The sequence below is a fragment of the Heteronotia binoei genome, chromosome 1 (genome assembly GCF_032191835.1).
Source record: "Heteronotia binoei isolate CCM8104 ecotype False Entrance Well chromosome 1, APGP_CSIRO_Hbin_v1, whole genome shotgun sequence".
NCBI classification, from domain to species: domain Eukaryota; kingdom Metazoa; phylum Chordata; class Lepidosauria; order Squamata; family Gekkonidae; genus Heteronotia; species Heteronotia binoei.
In genome coordinates, this window is record NC_083223.1 from 48,265,338 (window position 1) to 48,288,199 (window position 22,862).

The 22,862-nt window shown below is 42.4% G+C and overlaps 1 protein-coding gene across 3 annotated transcripts in view; it reads left to right on the forward strand.

Moving 5' to 3' along the window:
* KIDINS220 (kinase D interacting substrate 220) overlaps positions 1–22,862 on the forward strand; it is a 63,789-nt gene that overhangs the window by 12,920 nt on the left and 28,007 nt on the right. For all 3 annotated transcript variants that reach the window (XM_060234130.1, XM_060234139.1, XM_060234149.1), the window contains exons 13-21: positions 205–384; positions 887–1,052; positions 2,258–2,409; positions 3,609–3,898; positions 4,424–4,564; positions 6,221–6,464; positions 6,911–6,999; positions 8,599–8,743; positions 10,193–10,355. In XM_060234130.1, the coding sequence (XP_060090113.1) occupies positions 205–384; positions 887–1,052; positions 2,258–2,409; positions 3,609–3,898; positions 4,424–4,564; positions 6,221–6,464; positions 6,911–6,999; positions 8,599–8,743; positions 10,193–10,355 (1,570 nt within the window). The remainder of the gene's footprint in view (positions 1–204; positions 385–886; positions 1,053–2,257; positions 2,410–3,608; positions 3,899–4,423; positions 4,565–6,220; positions 6,465–6,910; positions 7,000–8,598; positions 8,744–10,192; positions 10,356–22,862) is intronic.

Below are 22,862 nucleotides of genomic sequence, written 5' to 3' on the forward strand. Positions count from 1 at the left end.
TAAGTTGTTTAAAAATATCAACTGGATCAAAAACACTAGTTCTTTGGGTGTGCCTATACTGTTACACTATGTCTTAATTTAAAAAAAAGGACTAAATTAAGGGGAACCATTAAAAAAAAATTCTAATGCAGAGTAGGTGTAGTTGTATGAAAAACCTTTACGGGGGTTTCTGTTGATTTGATTATTCCCCCCCTTCTTTTTCAGATGAAATGAAAACTTTTGCTGGGCAGCAGATTGAACCTCTGTTCCAGTTCTCCTGGCTTATCGTATTCCTGACACTTCTGTTATGTGGGGGTCTTGGCTTGTTACTGGCATTCACAGTAGATGCCAAACTTGGCATAGCAGTGGCACTGAGCTTACTGGCACTACTGTATGTATTTTTTAGTAAGTCTGCTATTAACTTTTCAACGATTAAAGTATTCCTACAGAAGTCAATTATCTACAGACAGAACTGAATTGTGGAAGATACAGGTTTCAAAGATATGGCATGATGTAGTAGAATGGTTCCAATAAAAAATGACAAAGCTTTTATAAAACTTTTATAAAGGCCGATCTGGAAAGTATAGAATGGTTCCAATAAAAAATGACAAAGCTTTTATAAAGCTTTTATAACGGCTGATCTGGAAAGTATAGCATTAAATGAAAACAGACATTGGTTTGGATCCCATCTAAAGACTTCCTTGCCCTTTACCTTCCCAATGCGGCATGAAATAACCCCCCTCCCCAGCTGCTGCCCATTGACTTTTCATATGTATCTAAAGTTGTGTTTCTAAAGCTAGTTGTGCTTTTAACAGCAGTGGTAACAGCTGTTTCTCTTTGCTCCATTTGGAATCTTCTGTAACTGTTATTTAATGCTGAGGATATTCATAAGGCATCTTGTTTCCAGCTGTGATATATTTTGGTGGCCAAAGAGAAGGTGAGAATTGGAACTGGGCCTGGGTGTTGAGTACAAGACTGGCGAGACACATTGGCTATATGGAGCTGCTTCTTAAACTCATGTTTGTCAATCCTCCAGAGCTGCCAGAGCAGACGACGAAAGCCTTACCTGTCAGGTGAGCATAAGTTCACGCATTCTTCTCTTGAAAATAATGTCAGCAACTGGGTTTGATTGGAATCATGGCTGTTATGTACTAGCTATTTTATCTGCAATCCAGTTGTGCTTTTGTGTGACTTTTTGCCCCATTGGAAATGGGAAATCATTTGATTTCAGATGTTTTGCTTCTGTATCTTCAAACTTGAAATTCTGTTTGCTCTTGTGGCAGTGCTCTGTAATCCTGGGTTGAATCCAGTGCAGGAATTCACAAGAGGAGTTGGCACAGCAGATCTTTGTCTGCCGTTGACCTCCCCAGGCAGTCAGGCATTTGTCCCAAAACTCCTCTCAAAGGATAGCAAACACATGGCAAGCAAAATTTTCCACAGGACAAGGGGCTACAGCAACAATGTGTCTTCAGTTCATGGTGTGTGTCAGTGGGAAAGGGGGAGAAAGGCACTATTTGCTGGTTTTATTATCTGTCCTGTGGTCAATTTTGTTTGAGAGGTTCTTCCTAGCTTTAGGGAGGATTTTGTGGACAAATGGCAGAACACTTAGGGAAGGGGGAGGGGGAATCTGCTCCATCCACTTGTTCCATGACCAGCTGCATTCATGTTATTCTTAGTCCTATGCACATATGTACTGTTTGGGTTTACTTTGGATGCTGTCTTGCTGTGATAACATGATTTTGTTAATGTGAAAGTGTTATTTGTCCATCTAAAACAGTGTGCAGTAGTGCAGCACCAAAATAGAGGTGTACAGGGTGAAGAAAAATGTAAATTGGTAGGGAGAACTGGGAATAAAATTTCCCTGTAAAACGTTTTTAGTACAAAGGCATCTTCAACAAATAGCCACCAAAATTTAGCTTAGATTTGCTCTAACACACAGTCCTGGACGTGCTTGTGTGTCTAGTAACTTCAGGATTTGAAGATTATCTTGTGACAGGTTCTATCATACCTTTAAAGGAAAAGTGACGACTCAGACTTTATGTGATACAGCCTTTCCAGGATCCCTGATTTAAAAACACTGTTAAAATTAAGAAGTGCACTAATTGTTTAGAGTGGCAAGGAGTGTCTGTTAAAACAGGGGAAGGAAAAATGGTGAAGGGATATTGTATTTGTAGCAGCACAACCACTTGAAGACATGCGCCAAAAGGGCAGGAATAAACTTACTAGTACCAGCTAAATATAAAGCTTTCTGTTACAATATGTGTTTGTTTTGCTTCAGGTTTTTATTTACAGATTACAATAGGCTGTCCAGTGTAGGTGGAGAAACGTCACTGGCTGAGATGATCGCCACACTCTCAGATGCCTGTGAGCGAGAGTTTGGTTTCTTAGCAACCCGCCTTTTTCGAGTGTTTAAGACTGAAGAAACACAAGGTAATTTTTCATCAGAATGCTTTTCTTTCTTTCCTTTTGTTTTCACTGTTCCACTGTGCATGTACATCTTAAACATTTTTACAAATAGAAAACAAGGAAATATGCGTTTTTTCAGCTGAAATTAGAATATCAATTTGAAAACCACATTTACTTGCTTGTAGTGGATGGGAACCAAAGACCGAGTTCAGATTAGCAAGTGGATTTTTTCCAGCCTCTGTCTGTAAAAGAGTTAACTGAAACAGAGGTGCCTTCTTTTTTAGAAGCCAGGCAAGTAGAGGGAGGGAGGAGGGGGGAAGAGGTGGAAAGAAAGCAGCTTTAACTTTAAATGCATTCTCCAAGTCACTGTCTGACTTGGCTTGGAGAAGTAATTTAAAGAGACAAATGCCTTCTCCAAGCTGGCCAACGGGTCACTGGGGACTTTGAGAGCCACACAATATGTATGTATGTGGCTCCAGAGCTGCAGTTTGGCCACCCCTGCTATATGGTTTGGATATATTATCCAAGCTTTTGTAGTGGGTGTGGCACTAAGTCTTGAGTTCTGCTGTCATCTGTAAGCGACCCCTTAACTACTTATCTAGGAATCACTGCGTTGTCTGTTGAGCAAAGTTGGAATCCAGTGGCACCTTTAAGGCCAACAGAGTTTTATTCAAAGTGCTTTCATGTGCCAAACACACTTTCTCAGACAGAGTGTGCTTGGCACACAAAACTCACACTTCATTGGCCTTAAAGGTGCCACTGGATTCCAGCTTTGTTCTCTTGCTTCAGACCAATACAGGTGCCCACTGGGATCTCTCTCCATTGTCTGCTGTATGTGTACATATTGCTGTTTTGTTGATTTACAACTTTTACCTGGCAAACAGAAGGCAATCTAACTAGGCTGCAATTTCCTGGCTCCGTTCGTCTGTCAAAATCCAGCATTGTTTTGCAGGGTCTTTCCCTCAGCTTTCTGGGTATACATCAGTTAACGCTTCTAAGGCTTGTCCAACTGATTCCTTCAGAATCCACTGAAGAAACTAATCAGGCCTAGTAAAATACTTTATTTGTTCAAATATGCTCCTTAGTTGAGTTGACCTGATTTATGTTGTTATTGTTTAATATCCAGTAATCTTGGTTTTAAAACAGATTTGTTAAATTGACACTTATGTGGGGTTTCCTGAAGAGCACAGAAACGTCCTTACCAGATGTTGATTTGTTTCTAGGTAAAAAGAAATGGAAGAAAACATGTTGTCTCCCATCCTTTGTTATTTTTCTCTTCATTTTGAGTTGCGTAATTGCTGGGATCACTCTCCTGGCCATTTTTAATGTGAACCCTAAGAACATGACTGTGAATGCAATTCTGATATCATTTGTATGTGTTGTGGGCTTGGCCTTCATCTTGAACTGTCGCACTTGGTGGCGAGTGATGGATTCGATCCTGAATTCCCAGAGAAAACGGCTTCATAGTGCTGCTTCAAAGCTTCACAAACTAAAAAGCGAGGGGTTTATGAAAGTAAGTATAAGTGTGTTCTTATCACAGCAAGATACAACTGTCATTTTGAGTTCAGTTGTGTTTGTTCAAATTGGAACCACAGGAGCAAAGTAGCTCATTGGTCCTACACAGGCCTCAGATTCAGTATGAGCTCACAGGAGCACGGCTCCTGAACCTTTCTGAGAATTCCATCTCCTCCTTCTGAGAGTTCCACCTCCTTGTTCATTGAATAGTATGTGCAGCTGCATAACAATCCCTGGATGAGCTCTACCACCTATTTTTCCAAAAAACGACCCCTGGTCCTACAATTTTACTTTGGTTTGCAGTGAAGTGACCTAATTGATTCCCATTGAACAAACAAGTGAATATTTAGCTGCAGCTGTCAAGTTAGTGTACATCAGCCATCCAAATGAGATAGAAGAGTGTAATAAAGTCTGTTTTAAATGTTTAAAAGTTGCATACGTCATTCAAATGAGGTTCCTGTTTTAAAAATATTTCTGGCAATACACAGATGATACCATTTCTCAATTATTTTGACTTTGATAGGTTCTAAAATGTGAAGTGGAGCTAATGGCAAAAATGGCAAAAACTATTGATAGCTTCACTCAGAATCAGACCAGGCTTGTGGTGATCATTGATGGACTGGATGCATGTGAACAGGACAAAGTTTTGCAGATGCTTGACACTGTAAGTATTGCTTTGGGTAGTTAAGTGTTTCATTACTCTTCTGGTAGGCATTATGACATATAAAAGTAGGACGATTTTGGCCCTGACCCTCCTGAAGTGAGTTGTGATTCAGTCCTATCGAACCTATGGAACAAATGAATCGTGATGTTAAATCTCACTGCTTTCAGTCAAACTGGCAGTCCAGTCCAGTGTGTGTTTACTGAAAAGTAAACCCCACCCAAAAAGGGTGTTTCCTTCCAAGTAATAGTACATGGGATTGCAGCAATATTTATGAACACCTTTTTGCCTTTATAAAGGGCTGCCAGTGCAGTTAACAATTTAGTATATTCATGTTAAATGCAGGACTTTTTCTGAGCAGGAACGCAGTTCTGGCTGGCTTGGCCAGGGTTCTTGCTCAAAAAATGGTCTCTGGCAAGGGAAGGCACTAGGTAGCCATGTGCTCCCGGACTGCGCGCTCTGTCCTCTCTGCTTCCTCCAACCTCCAACAGGGTTTTGAAGAGAGTGAGAGATGCGGAGCTGCCCACAAGTCTGCCCTCCGGAGAAGCTGGGCCTGCTGCTGCCCGCTCTGCTGCATGTGAGAGCCAGTTTGGTGTAGTGGTTAAATATGTGGACTCTTATCTGGGAGAACCGGGTTTGATTCCCCACTCCTTCACTTGCAGCTACTGGAATGGCCTTGGGTCAGCCATAGCTCTCACAAGAGTTGTCCTTGAAAGGGCAGTTTCTGTGAGAGCTCTCAGCCCCACCCACCTCACAGGGAGATTATGAGCCATTCTGAGACTCTGAGATTCGGAATGGAGGGTGGAATATAAATCCAATGTCGTAATTTCTCTCCAGCCATGTTTTTTTCTGTGGGGGCGTGAAACAGTCTCTCATTGGGTTGTGTGAGAACATACATCAGTGAAATGCAGCTGATGACACTGTACTACGCTGTGTCAATATGCAGGAAGTAAATTTCTGAATGGGTGGTGTCACTCCCAGTGGTGTCAGGGGGTGTGGCCTAATATGCAAATTAGTTCCTGCTGGGCTTTTTCTACCAAAAAAAGCCCTGGATAAATGTATTATAAAACTATGAAAATAAACCCCTCTCCCAAGCCTGCTTCATTAAAACAGCTTTAAAAAGAATCTAAGAACAAAGTAAAAAAACATACAAAGCATAAAACACTGGTTAGGAAGGAGGAATCATTGATGGATTGCCAAATGAAACAAAAAAGTCCAAAGTATGTGATGAAACTCCTGGTGCACTCTGTTGCACATTTATAGCCCATGGTGCAATACAGTGCAAACCCAAGGCAAGCCCACTTCTCTGTGTGTCAGTGCTGCTGAGCCCACTGGCCCTCCTGCCTCTGTCCAGGAGCATGGCAGATTCCTGCTACGCCACGTAGCGCTCTTATTGGCCACTCATGGGATATAAGCAGGAATGTCCCAAGGGCAGGGGGATTCATTGTGACCACCCATGTCCCCCTGCCCTTCTACAGAGATGGATGCCCCGGGGTAATGGCCCCTGTGGAGGGCTGCTGCCCAGGTGATCAATAGTGGCTTGGAAGACAGAATTCTCACAAAGCTGAGGGAGTTGTCCTGAGTCCTGCACCCCCCTCCCCAAGCAGCCATGGAAACAATTACTCATAAATTCTTTTTTCAATTTTTTTCTTTTCACAGGTTCGAGTCCTATTTTCAAAGGGCCCATTTATTGCTATTTTTGCTAGTGATCCGCACATCATTATAAAGGCAATTAATCAAAATCTGAACAGTGTGCTGCGTGATTCAAATATAAATGGACACGATTACATGAGAAACATAGTCCATCTCCCTGTTTTTCTTAACAGTCGTGGACTCAGCAGTGCTAAAAAGATGATGGTAGCTGCAACCACAAATGGAGACATTCCATACACAGATGGTTCAGGTATGGGTGGCAAGGTGATGAATAAGCCTTAATACCAATAGTTTATTTCATGTTCTGCCTTTCTCTCCAATAAGAACCCAAAGTGATATACAGTAGCAGGGAAAAAATTGTAACAGAAACGAGGGGAGGGGGGAGGAGATTCCTAAGTGAAGAGCAAGTCTTCCCCTCTTTTTTTGCATGCCAGATCTTCCATCCAGCCATAGGCTGTGGCCCTTGTCATGTGCCTCGGAGCATATAATACCTGTGAGAAGCAGAGAAGGAAAAAGACTTCTGGTCAGGCTCTTCCCTGCTTCCTCTACTGCAGGAGTTTTGTTGGGCATTGGGTGGGCTAAAGTTATACATCATACAATGTTTCATATGTAATTTTAATGTGGTTTTTTTGTATGTAAATATTGTAATTTATTAGAAGTTACTAAAAGGCTTTTAATGTAAAAAATATTTCTTAGCATTCCATGAAGATGTTGATCGAAGGGTTTCACAGAATAGCCTGGGCGATGTGACCAAGCTTGGAAGCAAAACTGCTCTCAATAGACGGGTAAGAAACAGAAAGGGCAAACTGGAAGTTTGTTTTTGGAATTTAGCCAACTTGTAAAAAAACCCTCCAACCCTTAGGGATACATTTGTAACAAACCTGCTTAAATCAGGTAATTAACGAGAATCATTAAACCCAGTCGAGACATAGTGAAGTTCTCAAAGCAGAGTGTTTGTGTGGACTTGGCAGCACTGTTGAGTAGGCTGTTAGATTGCACTAGATACCACCTGGTTGTCAAAAGGGGTGTGTGTGTGTGGGGGGGGGGTGTTCCCCAGAGATCATTATTGAAAAGTAGTGTCTGTGAACTTGGTCGTGCTGGCTGGTTTCTGTATGGATGTGGGCTTGTGTGGCTTCCTTGTTGCTGTGTGGCTGCTGATAAAAGCGTGGCAGCAACAGGTTTTCCACATGGTGGATTTCCCTGCCCAAGTTCCCGAGCAGCAGCCAGCCCTTCTCTCCTAATTCATCAAGGCCTTGCATTTTTTTTTTTTAAATCAGCACCAGGCTATATCAGCACTAGAATATATCAGTATACCATTGTAACAATTTGTGTAGCAATTCACCTTTCTCACTGGGACCCAAGGCAGATTAAAAGTATGATAAACTTTTCAGTCAATCAGTAAGTGGCTTACAAGATGCAATGACATTTCAATCTAACGGCAAAGATACCTAGTAAGACAACATAAACAATTGGGCGAGATTGTTGAACAGGGGGGAAAAACCTGAGCAATACATGCAGACATGGCTATTTAATATGGTATCTGAACTATGCTTTCGTGTACCAGCTTTCAGGTGATCCTTCTCAGTTCAAGCTCTTTGTTGGCCGTGATGTGCCTTACTCCTTTTGGCCTCAGTGTGGTCGTTTTAGGACATGCTGCAGAAGGCTCATGCTGCATTAAAGTGGCAAAATGAACTGGGAACAGTAGGCTGGGAAATTTTTAGTCCTTGTTGCTTGTTTTGTGCTTGGGAAGTAAATGTTATGGATTTGTCCTTATTTTTATTTATTTATTTATTTTATTTAATTTAATTTATAAACCTGCCCTCCCCGCCAAAGGCAGGCTCAGGGTGGCTCACAAGTTAGGGTCAAACAGTGACCAAACAAATAAAACAACAATAAAACATAAACACAATTGTTAAAACATCAGTATCAGTAGGTGCTAGTGCAACAGATCAAACAGTCCTTAAGGAGTAGGTGATGCAGGAGTTTGATGGACAGACTTCTCCAATTCAAGCTTTGAGACCATAAGTGCATGTTTGGAACATTATGTCCATCGCACAAATTAGTCTTTTATTTTCCAAGACTCACATGTTGCTAATAGTCTTAGGACAGATGTATTACATAGAGACGAGTGGGTTTTTTTTTTAATAAAAACAGTACCTTTAAAAATGGACTGCTGTAAGTATTGTAATATCTAAATATTTTTGTTCATATGGGACTCAAACAACAGAACCTTTAGGTATGCAAGTCTGCTCTTGATAATTTAAGTCTCTTGCTTCTGAGTGGGCCAACAAAATAAATTATTATTTAGGAAACCATAAATTTGAAAACAGTCATAACTTTTTACAAGAAGTTATGTCTGTGGGTTTTTTTGTTCTCTTCCTTAGGATACCTACAGAAGGCGACAAATGCAGCGTACCATTACACGTCAGATGTCTTTTGATTTGACCAAGCTGTTAGTTACAGAGGACTGGTTCAGTGATATCAGCCCACAGACCATGAGACGCTTGCTCAATATTGTTTCTGTGACAGGTGTGTATGTGCTTGAAAATATACTGTTGAGCACGAAGATTCCTTGAGCCTCCCTGCTGTATGTTGTATACCACCCATGCATTGTAGCCCACCAGAGGCTTTCAGCTTTTAAGAGTGGTCTCAATGAAAAGGAACCATTCTTTACCCTATCTACTGAGAATGCCACCTTGAGCCAAGAGGGAAGGCAGAGTATAAATGTTCTTTAAAAATAAGAACATTTAGAGAGCCAGTTTGGTATAGTGGTTATGTGCGTGGAATCTTATCTGGGAGAACTGGGTTTGATTCCCCACTCCTCCACTTGCACCTGCTGAAATGACCTTGGGTCAGCCATAGCTCTGGCAGAGGTTGTCCTTGAAAGGGTAGCTGCTGTGAGAGCCCTCTCAGCTCCACCCACCTCACAGGGTGTCTGTTGTGGGGGGAGAATATATAGGAGATTGTAAACCACTCTGAATCTCTGATTTAGAGAAAAGGGTATAAATTTGCAATTCTTCTTCTTAAAATACGAGAACACTGATTTTGGTCAAAATGCCAGTTTTATACATTCACACTAGCTATTTTGTAACCCCAACATAAGCAATGATTTTCATGTGTGAAATGATCATAATAGATAAATGCCCTTTTTGAAAAATACTGCCCAACTTACACTTTTCAGTGGAAGCTGTTCCCAGACAGGTTTAGTTCAGATATCATGGTTTGCTTACAAACTATGATTTGTCGGCAAAGGAATGTGCTGTGAAGTCACATATATTCGTTTCCAACTCTGCCTCCTATTTTTCTTTCCCAATGATAGTTTGCTGAGACCTTTGCATACTGAAAATTATGGAGAGTGTCTTGGGCTGTGGAGATGGTTGTCATGACAGATCATGGCTGGAAAGAAGAAGGAAGTGGAAGGAGGAGCCAGCATGCTAGAGGGGAGAGAAAGAAGCTCACAATTGTTAGATGTCATGAATAGTTGGAACTTTATAACTGGAGATATGTCAGACTGCAAGATACTGGAAAATATGTGCTGATGAACTCCCTGTAGCAAAGGTCTTAGTGGTGCTAGTGGCTCATAAAGGAGTTAACAGAAACATATAGAATAATTAGAGTCTCTTAATTTTGTTTGACTAAACTGCTGCTTTTTCTAGCATAGAGAATAATTAGGGGGAGAAGTACACAGTATGTTTAAATTGAGATTTTGAAATATTTCTGTAGAATAAACCATTTTCTTTTAAGCTGTGGCATCTTCCACAAATTAATTTGGTAACTGTCTTTGTTAGCAGATGTCATAATTTAATTACTTTTGATTTAATTTTAATCTTTTTTATTGATAAACTTGGAAAAGCTTCTGAACAAATTTTGTATCAGTAAGATTTGAGATGTGGGCGAATGAATATTAACTAGAGAAACTGAATTAATTTCTGCTGTAGGTGATGTGAATAATAATTCTTTTCTCCTGTGTTTTTGCAGGGCGTTTACTGAGAGCTAATCAGATCACTTTCAACTGGGACAGGCTGGCTAGCTGGATCAACTTGACTGAACAGTGGCCATACAGAACATCTTGGCTTATATTGTATTTGGAAGAAACTGAAAATGTTCCTGATCAGTTAACTTTAAAAACAATCTATGAAAGGTAGGCATGATTTGGCTTCTGGGAAATATTTACATAGGTTCTGACATTCTCCTGCTGACATTCCCCTGTTGACAATGTGTGGGAGTTATATTGTATTTTCCAGTAAGGTGTTTTGTCCCCCCCCCTTTAGATTACATTGTAACTAATTTTGACTGATAGAGGCAGGGTGGGTTCCAGGTGTCCACCCACCGACCTGTGTGCTTCTCACCTGCCTGAGCATTCTTCCTTGCTCATAGCCACCCTTACCTGCCCCTCTCCCCGACCCTTTGCTGGTGGTGGTAGGCAGCATGAGTAGTGAGCGGAATAATGATAGCGAGGGGTAAGATGGATAATACAACACTGGTAGTTCTTACCTGGTATCCCAAGGTGTAGTTCTCTCCCTCTTTTTACTTTTAAAAAATCCACAGATCTTAAGGGTGTGCTAGTGAGGAATACATTAAAAGAAGCCACTACTAGAAATACAGCAATTGAAATGCCAAAAGAAAATTTCCCTTGTGGACGTTGTTCTGTGCGGGCCTGTTCTGTTAAAAGGAAGACATTTCGGAATTCATCTAATAATTTTTTTCATATTAATTCCTTAGTTGCAACTCTAGAGGTGTAATAAATTTTGTACAGTCCCCCTGCAATTTGATGTATGTAGGTATGACAAGAAGATCAGTGAAGACTCATATGTGTGAACATAGCAGCTGCATTAGAACAAGAAAGCTGACAGCTATAGTAGTAATTATACATAATTTAATGTAACAGTAATGACATAATTTCCCAGTAAGTAGTTTTTTACCGTAAGAGTAGTTCAGAAGTGGGATTGGCTGTCTAGGGAGGTGGTGAGCTCCCCCTCACGGGCAGTCTTCAGTCAGCGGCTGGAGGACCATTTGTCAGGGATGTTTTAGGCTGAGCAGGGAGGTTGGACTAGATGGCCTGTTTGGCTCCTTCCAGCTCTGTTTCTAATTGGTCAGAACACAGGATGAAGAGTAAATCTCTGAAAGCGTCTACAATATTTTCACATACAGCAGCGTGAAAATCAGCTGGTGCAAAAAAATCAGCTGGTGAATTTTTGAGAAGTTTGCAGTTCAAGTATCTCTTCAACCTCTGGGAACTGTGACTCTATTACATATATGTTAACTGGTTCACAAGTAATAAAGTGGTACATGCAAACTGGAGATGCATGCTCCCAGAGATAACTGTTTTTAGATTCTTTTTTGATAAGAGCCCTTATTTAAATTCTGTAGGATGGTACTTGCTAAGCTGTGTTGTTTCTTGACTCTTATTAGGCTTGCCAGGTCATTGGTTAGTTCTGCAACTACAAAACATGGTTGCGTATGTAGCTTCCTCTCTCTGCTCTGGAGCAGAATGAGTGTCTTGCTTGCTCTGAAAGATAAGCTGGGGCTGACAACAGGACAGAGGGGAGCGGGGGGGGGTGGGGGGCTGCCATAGCTACTGCTGTGTTAGAGGCAGGGCCCGACAGCTTAGTCTTCTACGTGATGCACTCAGCGTTCTAACTTGGCATTGCTCTCAGTGTTACCATCTTCAGGGAACAGTTCAGGTACATGCTTTTGTTTGTAACTGTCCTCATTCTACCAGCAGGTGGCACTAACAAACCAGTGATCAAAGTCTTATTAGGCCGTGCTGTAACTTGTAAACAGGAATTTAAATGCATGTATATTTCAATATTTGATCTAACTTTTTAAAGCACTGAAATAGGCCAGGAACACTTCTTGGTTTACAAGTAGGGAACCCCCCCCCCCCCTGGCAATAAGCTGTTGTTGGTGGAAGACCACTTGTGCGCCACTCCTAGGTCCACTACAGACAGTAAATCCTGCTTTTACAAATTTGGGAGCCAGCCTCTTTACACAAGTGTACTTTCCCCCCTTTTGAGACTAATTCTCTTGCCTGTGGTGTTAAACATGTCTTCTCCTGAGGTGAACTGTCATAAGCTATGGTTGACCAGGTTTCTTCATAACCATAGTTTACAGATAGGCTTCAAACTATGGTTTCAGTTACTAATTTACAAGAGAAACCGTGGTGTTCTCATTGTGTTCAGACAGCAACAGCAGTGTTCTCATTGTCTGCTACCAGCTACAGCATTTTCTCCTGATGGAAGTTCACCAGAGTCAAGCCATAGAACCTTCCAGAATCACTGGAAGACCAGACTGTTTTCAGTTGGATTTGAGGGAGGAGCAGAGAACTTTGTGAAGGGGTTTATTCTGTTTGAAGAGGTGGTTTTTTTTATTGTCCTTTCTTTAACGAGGTGCTAGAGTGTCTGTTTCCACATCTATATAACTAACAAGGAGTTCTCATCTCCATGATCTGGATCCTGTATAGATTTCTTTAAACAAACAAACATTAAAACCAGAAATGTTTCTTTTGGGAAGCAAAGTGATATGGAATTGAGAAACGATAGTGTAACAAAAGAACAAATACTAAGTCCAGTGGCACTTTTAAGACCAACAAAAGTTTATTCAAAGTATGTGTGCAGGTGGAAGTTAACAGTTCATATGCCTCTACATAGGTGAACAGCAAATTAGCATACAGCTTAATGAAGATGTTTTGGCATATACAAAGGCTAAACAGCAGTAACTAGCTAAGTTTCCAGGTCACAATGTTTGGATTTAATTATGAGAAGAAAACAGCAGAGTAACACGGCTCCTTGCCTTGATCCATCTCAATAGTGTAACAAGTTAGGGTGTGACTGCGTAAAATGTTCTGTCGTTGGATCTTAAATTTGTACCATTTGCATTCTAAACCACTGCCTACCAGCTATATGTAGCTCTGCTCATTGTATCTGATTCCTCTTCTGATGAAGTGTGCTTGGAGCACACGAAAGGGAGGGGAGGGACGGTGGCTCAGTGGTAGAGCATCTGCTTGGGAAGCAGAAGGTCCCAGGTTCAATCCCTGGCATCTCCAAAAAAGGGTCCAGGCAAATAGGTGTGAAAAACCTCCGCTTGAGACCCTGGAGAGCCGCTGCCAGTCTGAGAAGACAATACTGACTTTGATGGACCAGGGGTCTGATTCAGTATAAGGCAGCTTCATATGTTCATATGAAAGCTTACGTTCTGAATAAAACTTTATTGGTCTTAAAGGTGCAATTTGACTCCTACTTTGTTCTACAGCATCAGATCCTTGTAACTTCCTTCTTTAACTGTAGGTATGAGTGTCAGTATGGAGAGTTTTGCATCATAGTACTCCTAGGGCAGAGGCAAAATATGTGTATTAGTGTATGCATACTTTTTATTATTTCAGGGATTAGTTCAAAGTACGTGAACATAAACTGGACCCAACCATCCTCCAAGGAACCTTTCTCCAATTTAAATGGCTCTTCCATCAGACAAGGAGCCACTTAAGTTGGAGGAAGTCTCCTTAGGCTGATGGAAGGCTCCAAACTTTGAATGGCAGTCGGGTAGGGGTAGGATCCCTCCCAGTGTCTGCAGAACAGGCATGTTCTCCTCTGGTACCATTTAGATGGCAAGACTCCATTTGTCTCATTAATGTAATCATGCAGACAAATCTGTCCATTTGCCGTCACTTTTTCTAAGAGAGAGCCCCCTCCCCTTAAAGGGCATCAGGGGAGCAAAGGGAAATGTTGGAATTTTGGAGGGCATTGTTTTAATGCCAAGCCTTTTTGCAAGCAGATGTTCAGCACAATGCTCCTTTGCTTGTAGTTTCTTGGTATTTTTCTAGGTCTAATGAGGAGTCCGTGCACATCATCTTCTGTATGCTTCCTAACAGTATCCAGTTGAGGAGGATAATTCTAAAATTTAGGATCCAGAATGTACTACTTAGTTTTTGTGAAGTAGAAAAATATTTGCAGTGTATACCTAAGACGGAGTTATAAATGATACACCTTACTTTATTAAAGAGATCTGATTTCATAAAAATCAGAACAAGGAATCTTTAGTACTAGTAGTAAAGTTTATTTTTTCTATAAAAAGCCTCATTTATTTTTATGACTATTTGATGACACATCTGCTTGCTTTATTCAGCTGGAAAAAGAAAATGTTGGTTCTTGGTGTTTGGTAAAGTTGCTTTGTTGAATTATTTTCTAAATCGTTCAACTTTTAACAAATGACATTGGAAAGCAATTTCAGCTAATTAAGCAGATCCTTCTATAAACCATCGGAACATTAAGATGACAGACTGTTCATTCAGGATTATTTTAATTGGTACAATTATTGTAATTTTGTTGCAATTATGTGTTGAGTTAAAAGCCTTTGTCTAAATCATTTGAAGGTTTTTGTTAATATACATAACTGAGGAAAAAGTAAAATGAAAACTCAAGCATTTTCTATCTACTTACCCAGTACCACATTTAGACAGATAATTACTCGTTCTATAAACTGAACTTGAGTTTTCAGTACACCTTTTAAAAATTACAACACTGTAGGTTTAAAATTATTTATCTCCAGCAGGTGGTGATGGAAACATTTGTGTTTGACAATTTAGCTAGTGCTGTTCGTTTTCTAAATTGAGAAATGTGAGTTTTATGGAATTTATTTGGATGTGGTGTTGATTTGCACTGTTTTATTTAATCGACTATGGGCTAAATCCAGTCTTAGCCATTTGGTTTCAGCTGGAGGATTAACCATGCGCTTACCCTCGTCCCAGTGAAATCTCAATGGGATTGTAAACTTGGTCATATCCTCTTATTTTCTAATAGTGAAGTTGGCCAGTGTACTAGACAGATCTTTCTACAACCTGAAAAGGGCCCTAGACATGTAGAAAAAAGAAGTGTTTTTAACAAAACCATTGGGCAGCTTAAAAATACAAAGATGATAAAAGCAACACTTGTAGCTTTAAGCAGAAGATTCCCTTAGTGGTTGTTGCTGTGCAACGACTGTTACTCTAGGCTTGGCTCTCTGAGTAAAAGGCAGGGGGAGGGCCCTTTCCAGAGCTATTGTTGGCCTTTTAAGAAGGACATATTGGGGTCAGGCCTGGCTAGGGTTGCCAACTCCAGTTTGAGAACTACCTGGGGATTTTATGGTGGAGTCTGAGCAATGCAGGATTTGGGATGGGGAGAAGCCTTAGCATGGTATAATGCCACAGAGCCCACCTTTGAAAGTAGCCATTTTCTCCAGGGGGCAGATTTCTGTTGTCTGGAGTTCAGCTGTAATTCTGGGGGATCCCCAGGTTCCACCTGGACACTGGCACCCTCAGGCCTGGCAGTGATCTCTCGGTCAGTGGTCCCCAACCTTTGTGGCACCGGGGACCGTCACCAGGGCCGGCCTGCCCACCATGGCCCCAGGGCCAGAAGGGTGGGGGCATCAAATTCAGCCCCACCCCCCATAGCACCACACAGCCTCCTGAGACTGTGCAGCCTCCCCGCGGCATCACACAGCTTCGCCGCCCGATGGCTGTGCAGCCTCACCAACCCCTCTCCCCCGCGACCGGGCAGCCTTGCTGCCCTGTCTCTCCTTGCAGCGCCTTCTCCACCCTCCATTTTTACAATTTTAAGGCTGGAGAAGGGGCAGTGAAGTGCCGCCTTCCTTGGCTCTTTAAGGGCTGACACCCCCCCCCCGCCGAATAACGGGGAAAACCTCCGCAGCAGCAGCGGGCGACCTGCTGAAGAAGCTCTGCTGTTTTTATCTCCTCCCCACTTCTTTCCCTTGCCCAGGAAGGAAGTGGAGAGGAGGCAAGGGCAGCGCCGCTTCTTCGGTGGGTTGCTGACCACTGCTGCGGAGGTTTTCCCCACTGATCACCTGATTGGCGGGCGGGGGGGGGTTGGTCCTTAAAGAGTTGGGGAAGGCGGCGCTTCACCACTTCTTCCCCAGCCTTAAAATTGTAGAAACGGAGGGTGGAGGTGCCGTGGGGGGGGGGAAGATGGGGTGGTGAGACTGCACAGCGCCACGGAGGGGCAGGGTGGCCAGGCTTCGTGGCCCAGTTGCTACCGGTCCGTGGCCCAGGGGGTGCGAACCCCTGCTCAAGATGATGTGGTACCACCTGACTTGCATGACTCAACTAGGTCTGGCTGCTTGCTACTGTTCAACAGCAGCCTCCCTAGGAAAGCCAGAGTGGTGTAGCAGTGCTTCAGAGTAGGGTCTGGGAGACTCAGACGGAAATTCTCATCACGCTGTGGAACCTGACTGAGTGATTTTGGACCAGTCACATACTTTCAGCTTAACCTACCTCAAGAGGTTGTTGTGAAGATAAAAATGGAGAATATTGTAACCTGCTTTGGTCCCCAAGTTGGAGAAAGACCCATAGTTTTCATAGGTAGAGGCTGCAGGAAGGGAGAAGGCTGAAGACAGAGAGGCAGGTAAAGGTAAGTTGGTTGTTGGGTGGGAAAGAGGTAGGGTTGCCAACTCTGGATTGAGAAATTCCTGGAGATTTGGAGGTGGAAACTGGGGAAGGTGGGATTTGAGGAGGGGAGGTGCCTCTGAAAGATATAAGGCCATAGATTGCACTCTCCAAAGCAGCCAGTACCTTTGAGAAGTAGGGTTGCCAGCCTCCGGTGGGACTATCACACAGAATTACAACTGCTCTCCACGTGGCAGATATCACTTCCTCTGTAGAAAATGGCTGTTTTGGATGGTGGACTCTGACCTTATACCATGCTATTGTTGCTTCCCTCCCCCACCTTCACCATCCCAAGACTCCATCTCCAAATCTCCTGGAATTTCCCAACCTGAAGCTGGCAACCCTAAGGAGCACTGATCTTTATAGTTGGAAGATCTGTTGTGATTCCTGGACAGCTGCTGCAGCTGCTGGGGGCGGAGCAGGCTGGAGGCTGGGAGAGTGATGGGGGCAGAAAGAGAAAGAGTAATGAGGTGGGGAGACAGGCAAAGAGTGATGGGAGGGATGGGGAAGTCAGAAAGAAAGAGAAAGTGGCAGGCATGGAGGTGTGAGTATGAAAGGTGGTGACAGGAGGGAGAAAGTGAGAGACTGAGAAAAAGGTAAGGGGAGAGAGGGAGTAAGCAAAGGTAGAGGGAATGGGATCACTGTTCCCACAAGTTTCTTGTGGGTCCCCGTTTGTACTTATAATAATCCTTTCAGCACAAAACACTCCATTAAAAACAGCTCTGGTTGGAAGGCAGTTTAATATACCTGACAGTTCTTACTGAACGAGGAGTTCTGCTGCTTCTCCTTGAGATTCAGAACTTGTGGTCATCCCCCTTTAACCCGGAGAAGTGAATTGTACCACCCTGCAATGGACTTGAATTCTGAACAATTCTGAAGGAAAGACTCAAAGACTTGCTGCTTTGAATTTTAGGTCTGAGCATCTTTTGAGAGAGGCTGACCAACGAAGGGTTTAGAAGGATATTCAGTCACAGGCGTGGCAGGGAAACTGTGTTGTGTTAGGGTTGTGCATTGAAGACTGTCCATTGCTCCTTGCCGACCATCAGTCTATAATAACCATGGCATCCGGTTGCTATTTCCAGAGCTTTCCTGCTTCTCAAAAGCTTGTTGTTTGCTGTCTCCTGACAGAGGTCCCTGTAGGAATCATCTGCAATGCCTGGATTCCAGCACAACTCAGGCATTGTTATTTGGATGTGCATTGTTTTTGTTAGTAAATTTCTTTCTGTTTTCATTGCATTTTCTCCAAGATTGCCTTAAAATATACCCAATTAACTAATTTCCACTAATTGCTTAGTTTGGCTGCCAGAAATAATATGCATATGTTTAGCATACCATTTAAATTCATCTCCAGTCTTCGGTGCAGTCCCACATTGGGACTGTACTTGTGCAGGCCAGCCACTGGAGGCTGTCTTCCCCTCCAAGGGGAGCCCCTCCAGAGCTTGTTGGAGGCCATTTTCCTGCTTAAAGGTCATTTGCTGTGCTGGGAGAAGCTTTCCCTTTCCCTTGGTCCTTTTTTCGCCACTGTGTTGCGAGGATGTGTTCTCTACAGCTCTTGGTATCCCAAGTTTTTCTTGAAACCCCTTTGCTTCTGGGCGCTCTCCTCTTTTTGGGATATGGTGCAGAAGGCTTTATTATTTTTTAAAAAACCGTATCCAATGTGGTACAAAAATGACCTGTTCAGATGAGCACTTTCTCTGTCTTTTCAGCTTGGGCGAGGCTTATAATACAGCCAGATGCCAGAGCTGTCTCCCAGTTTACCCTGAAAGCCCGCTCAGATTGAGCAGTGTGCTTAAAGGTGAGTTTATGGGAGAAGGTGCTCTCTTGTTGTCACAGCCCAGCATAGTTTACTCTTCTGCTGCACACAAACCTGTGCATTGTCAGCTGTGGTGCAATTATGGGAAGACACCAATTGTTGCTCTGGGAAAAGATGGCTACTTAAATAGAGCTTGTGCCTGAAGACAAGAAGTGTTTGGCTAATCTTCTCCAAGTGGAAGCATTGTGCCTTTCCAAGCAAGAAATTAATGCAGGCAGACTCCTCCTCCAGGGCCATGGTTTCAGCACTAATACTGAGAAGGCATGCTTGGCTGTGCTCTATGGCTCTCCCTCCTGACACCTGGCAGAAGTGGAAGACCTCCCATTTGAGAGAACGACACTTTTTGCTTTGTTGACAGAGGATCTTTTATCTCAAGAAAAACAAGCAAACGTCTTTTTCATTTGGCATCACAGCAGGTCCTGCTACTCTATACAGGTCTGGACAGACGTATAGATTCCACCAGTCAGTCGCCATACTCTCAGCACTCACATCAGCAGCTGCACTTATCACAGTATCCTACACAGTTCCCCTTTTCAGGGTCTATGGATCAGGGCAGCAGCAGGTCCAATCATAGACTTGACTGTTGGGCTCACAACATCAACCACTTGCTAAAGAGCCACAGCAGGCTCCCAAAAGTTTTTTTCTGACTAGGGCCTGTAATAGACCAGGCATCTACCATCTTTAAAGACAGGTTGGCTGTTTTTAGTGACAAATGGCAGGAAGTCACTCATGACATTTAGGTTTTGTCAATTGTTAATTTGGGTTATAGACCAGAGTCTTGGCAATGGCCACCCCTCCAAAATCCAGATCAGTCTCTGAACAACTCCATGCCTGAATTGGCGCTGTTGTCCCTTATCCACAAGGGGGCAGTACTGAGCTCCTGATTCAGACCCCATCATTTATTTATTTATTCGATTTATATCCCGCCCTCCCCACCGAGGCGGGCTCAGGGCGCCTTACAACATAAAATCTAAAACAATAAAATCAATAAATATTAAAAAGCATATACAATAATTAAAACAGTGAAACAAGAAACAAACGATCTGACAGTTCAGTGCTATTCTCACAGCTTTCCTTTGTAGTTTTTAATACCAGTTAGTTATATGCCAACCGGAAGAGGACCGTCTTACAGGCCTTTGTAGTTCTTAATACCAGTTAGTTATATGCCAACCGGAAGAGGACCATCTTACAGGCCTTGCGGAACTGCCCAAGGGTTTTTACTCATGGTTTTTCCTAGTAACCCCAAAAGATGGAGGTTTTAGACCAATCCTGGCCCTAAGGGATTTGAATTATTTTCTGAATGTTAGAAAAGTCAAAAATTCTTTCTTTGGAGTTAGTCTTACAACTGTTAACATTAAACTGATGGTTTTCTGTTCTTGACCTTCAGGATGTTTGTTTCCATATAGCTATCCACCCTGGTTGTTGCAGGTTCTTGCACTTTAAATATAATCATGTTTCTTACCAGTGCCTGGCTTTCCATTTGGGTGGGCAACTGCCACACAGGTATTTCCTAAGTGCGTTGCAATTGTTGTAGCACACCTAAGATCTAAAGGTTGTCCTGTTTACTGATAATTGGATGACTAACTTGTGATGGTGCCTTCCTGCGCTGAACTAGAGTCTTGGGTTTCTCTGATTGTACAAATGTACTAGGAATAGGATTTGGTAATTAACAGCAACCTTCTCAGAAGATTTTCTTTATTGGGGCCCTTCTGGATGCCACAGTGGTCAAAGCTGTACTACCAGTAGAGTGTTACGCATCAAGGCATTGATTAAGGTGCCTGCCTAACGACAGATTTCAATTAATCCTCCCCCCCCCCCTCCCAGAAGCTGTTAGGACTGATGGCTTCTACCACAGCCACAACCTGATATGCACACCTAAGATTGCAACCTTTACAGAATTGGTTTTTAAGGAGATTTCACCCTGCTGTGCATTCCCAGTATACTATGTTCACTGTCCCTAGGTACATAGCATAGCAGCTGGGCTGGTGGGTTTGCAATAAGTAATCTTGTAAATGGGGTACCATTTGAGGAGAGGATGCCTCAACTTCCTATACATCTTTCTTTTCCTTTCTACTTACATTTATACAGTGCTTTTCATCTTCCTCCCAGATAGCATAATGCTGAGAATACATCTCACTTAAACTAAATTTCTGTCTTTCGTAGGAGTTGGCGCAGTCTTTTTAAGATGAGCAGTTCAAGGGGACAAAATTGACCCTAGATATTTTTAAGGCTCTCAAAGTCTGCATCAACTAAATAGGGGAGGGCCTTAGCTGGTGAAAAGCCTCTTTGTATGCTGGTTTGAGGAATGCAACTTATCTTCAGGTTCATATAGCAAGAGATGATCCTTTGTATTAAAAAGAATTGAGACAGAATGGAAATAGAAGGGGTGTGGGAAGGAATCTAGCAGGATCTCAAATGGAAAACTAAATGCTCGGCTCTGAACAACTTTGACAGCTTGCCACCTTGTGGATAGGGTTAGACAGAGTTCTGTATTCTAGAACTGACCACTAACTAAAATATTTTGCAGAATGACAATGGTATCAGCAGCCCATGCCCTCCATTACAACTTGCTGCCCTCTAGCTGCTGGCGTTAACGCTAATATGTGTGCATTGACAGTATAGAAGCATACTGACCCCCCCCCCCTTCACTGCCTTAAAAGTGAGAACTCAGTTGACAGGGTCAAGATATTTTGAGGAGTATTATTTACAATTTATTTATTTACAAAATTTATGCCCTGCCATTCTGCCCTTACAAGGGCTCCCAAGGCAGTTAACAATTTGAAACCTATACGATAAGATTACATGAAAAAACTGTTGAAATCAACCACCTCCCCAAACATATATGGTTAAAACAGTTTTTAAAAGAGGTTTGTTTTTTTTCCTAAAAAAAGGGATAAAATGCATACAAAACATTAAAAAGTTGGTTAGATCATTGAAGGAATACCAGAAGATTCTGGAAAAATCCTTTTATTCTGGAAAAAGAGGTGCAGAACACTCAAGAGGGAAATGAAGGGAAAACACATGGGATTCTTTTGAAACAATATTATTTTCATGTGCTATAATAGACTTACGTCTACTTTAAAGCAGTTTCCAAACTTCAGGCAAGCCGCCAGGTTCCTCAGTTCTTTTTCAGGTCTTGTTTTTGGTGCCTAACGCTGAATGATGACCTTGACGCAACCATGTTTTAGCATACTTTGTTGGATCAAAGACTGTTAAGGGAGGTCCAACAATTTTTGTAAACAATAAAGATGTTGTGGACCTTTCTGGAGTGGTGATCAGGTTTATCTGGGAAAATCCCGTTTCACACAAACTGTAGGAAATAGCTCTTGTATTGAGAATGTGCCAAATCCCAGACAGTTCTTTGGGCATTTCTTTTCTGGATGTTAGATGTGTTCTGAAGGCTCGAATGGCATCTCTTTCAATGTGTGTATCCTTTCTTCCCCATAGAGAATGTTATCCCTTGAATTTGTTGGCTAATTCTTAGAATTCAGGACTCTTCCGCACCTTAACAGTTCTGTGTCTTCTTTTGAAAACAGTCTTTTCTGAAGAGAAATTTTAAAGTTGAACATAGAATGCAACTGGGGGAGATTGGTGGGTCATCAATTCTGTTTTTTCTTTGTTACAGGACACCCTTAAACGGCAGATTTTCTATTGCCTCAAGTGCTTTCTTATAAAGTCATGGGGAACAGTGCTTTTCTTCTCAGTTCTGACAGTTCTTGCAAAGCTTCACAAATCCAAAATAAATTCAGCTGATGTAATGTTTCTATGAAGACCTTCATATGTGTACTTCTCCTTTCAGTCTTGACCATTTGTTAATTTACCTCTTTCAAAATGAAGCACTAGGGCTTCATAATCCTGCCAAATAGCCAAAACAGTTCTGAAGTTAGACACAACCCATCTTGGAGATAGAATCCTTCCAATTTTTAAAATCTCCACCTCCCAACATGACTTGAGTTGCCTTTCATTTTGCATAACATACAACTTGCATGATGCATAACATACAACTTGTCCCAAAAACTTTTCAATCTATTGATGCCAGAAGGTTCTCTTATAACATCCTGTGATCCAAGCCACACTCACCTTGGAGTCAGCACGTGGAGCAGCAGCTGGGGCAGACTGCACCTGGGGTTGGGGGGGAAGCCTCCATTGGGTAGACTGCAGTTGGTTTTCTCTCTCAAGTCTGAACCCACCCCAGGCTTGCAGCCCACACCTAACCCTTGGTGAGAGCAACAAGTCCCCTGTGCTGTCTGACAGTTGCCCCACTCGTCCACAGCCGCTACTGGCTTGTTTAAATCTTTTTAAAAAGTTTTATTTTAACATTTTTGTGATGTCATGCTCCCCCAGTGCCCTCATGAAGAAGAAGATGAAGATATTGGATTTATATCCCGCTCTCCACTCCGAAG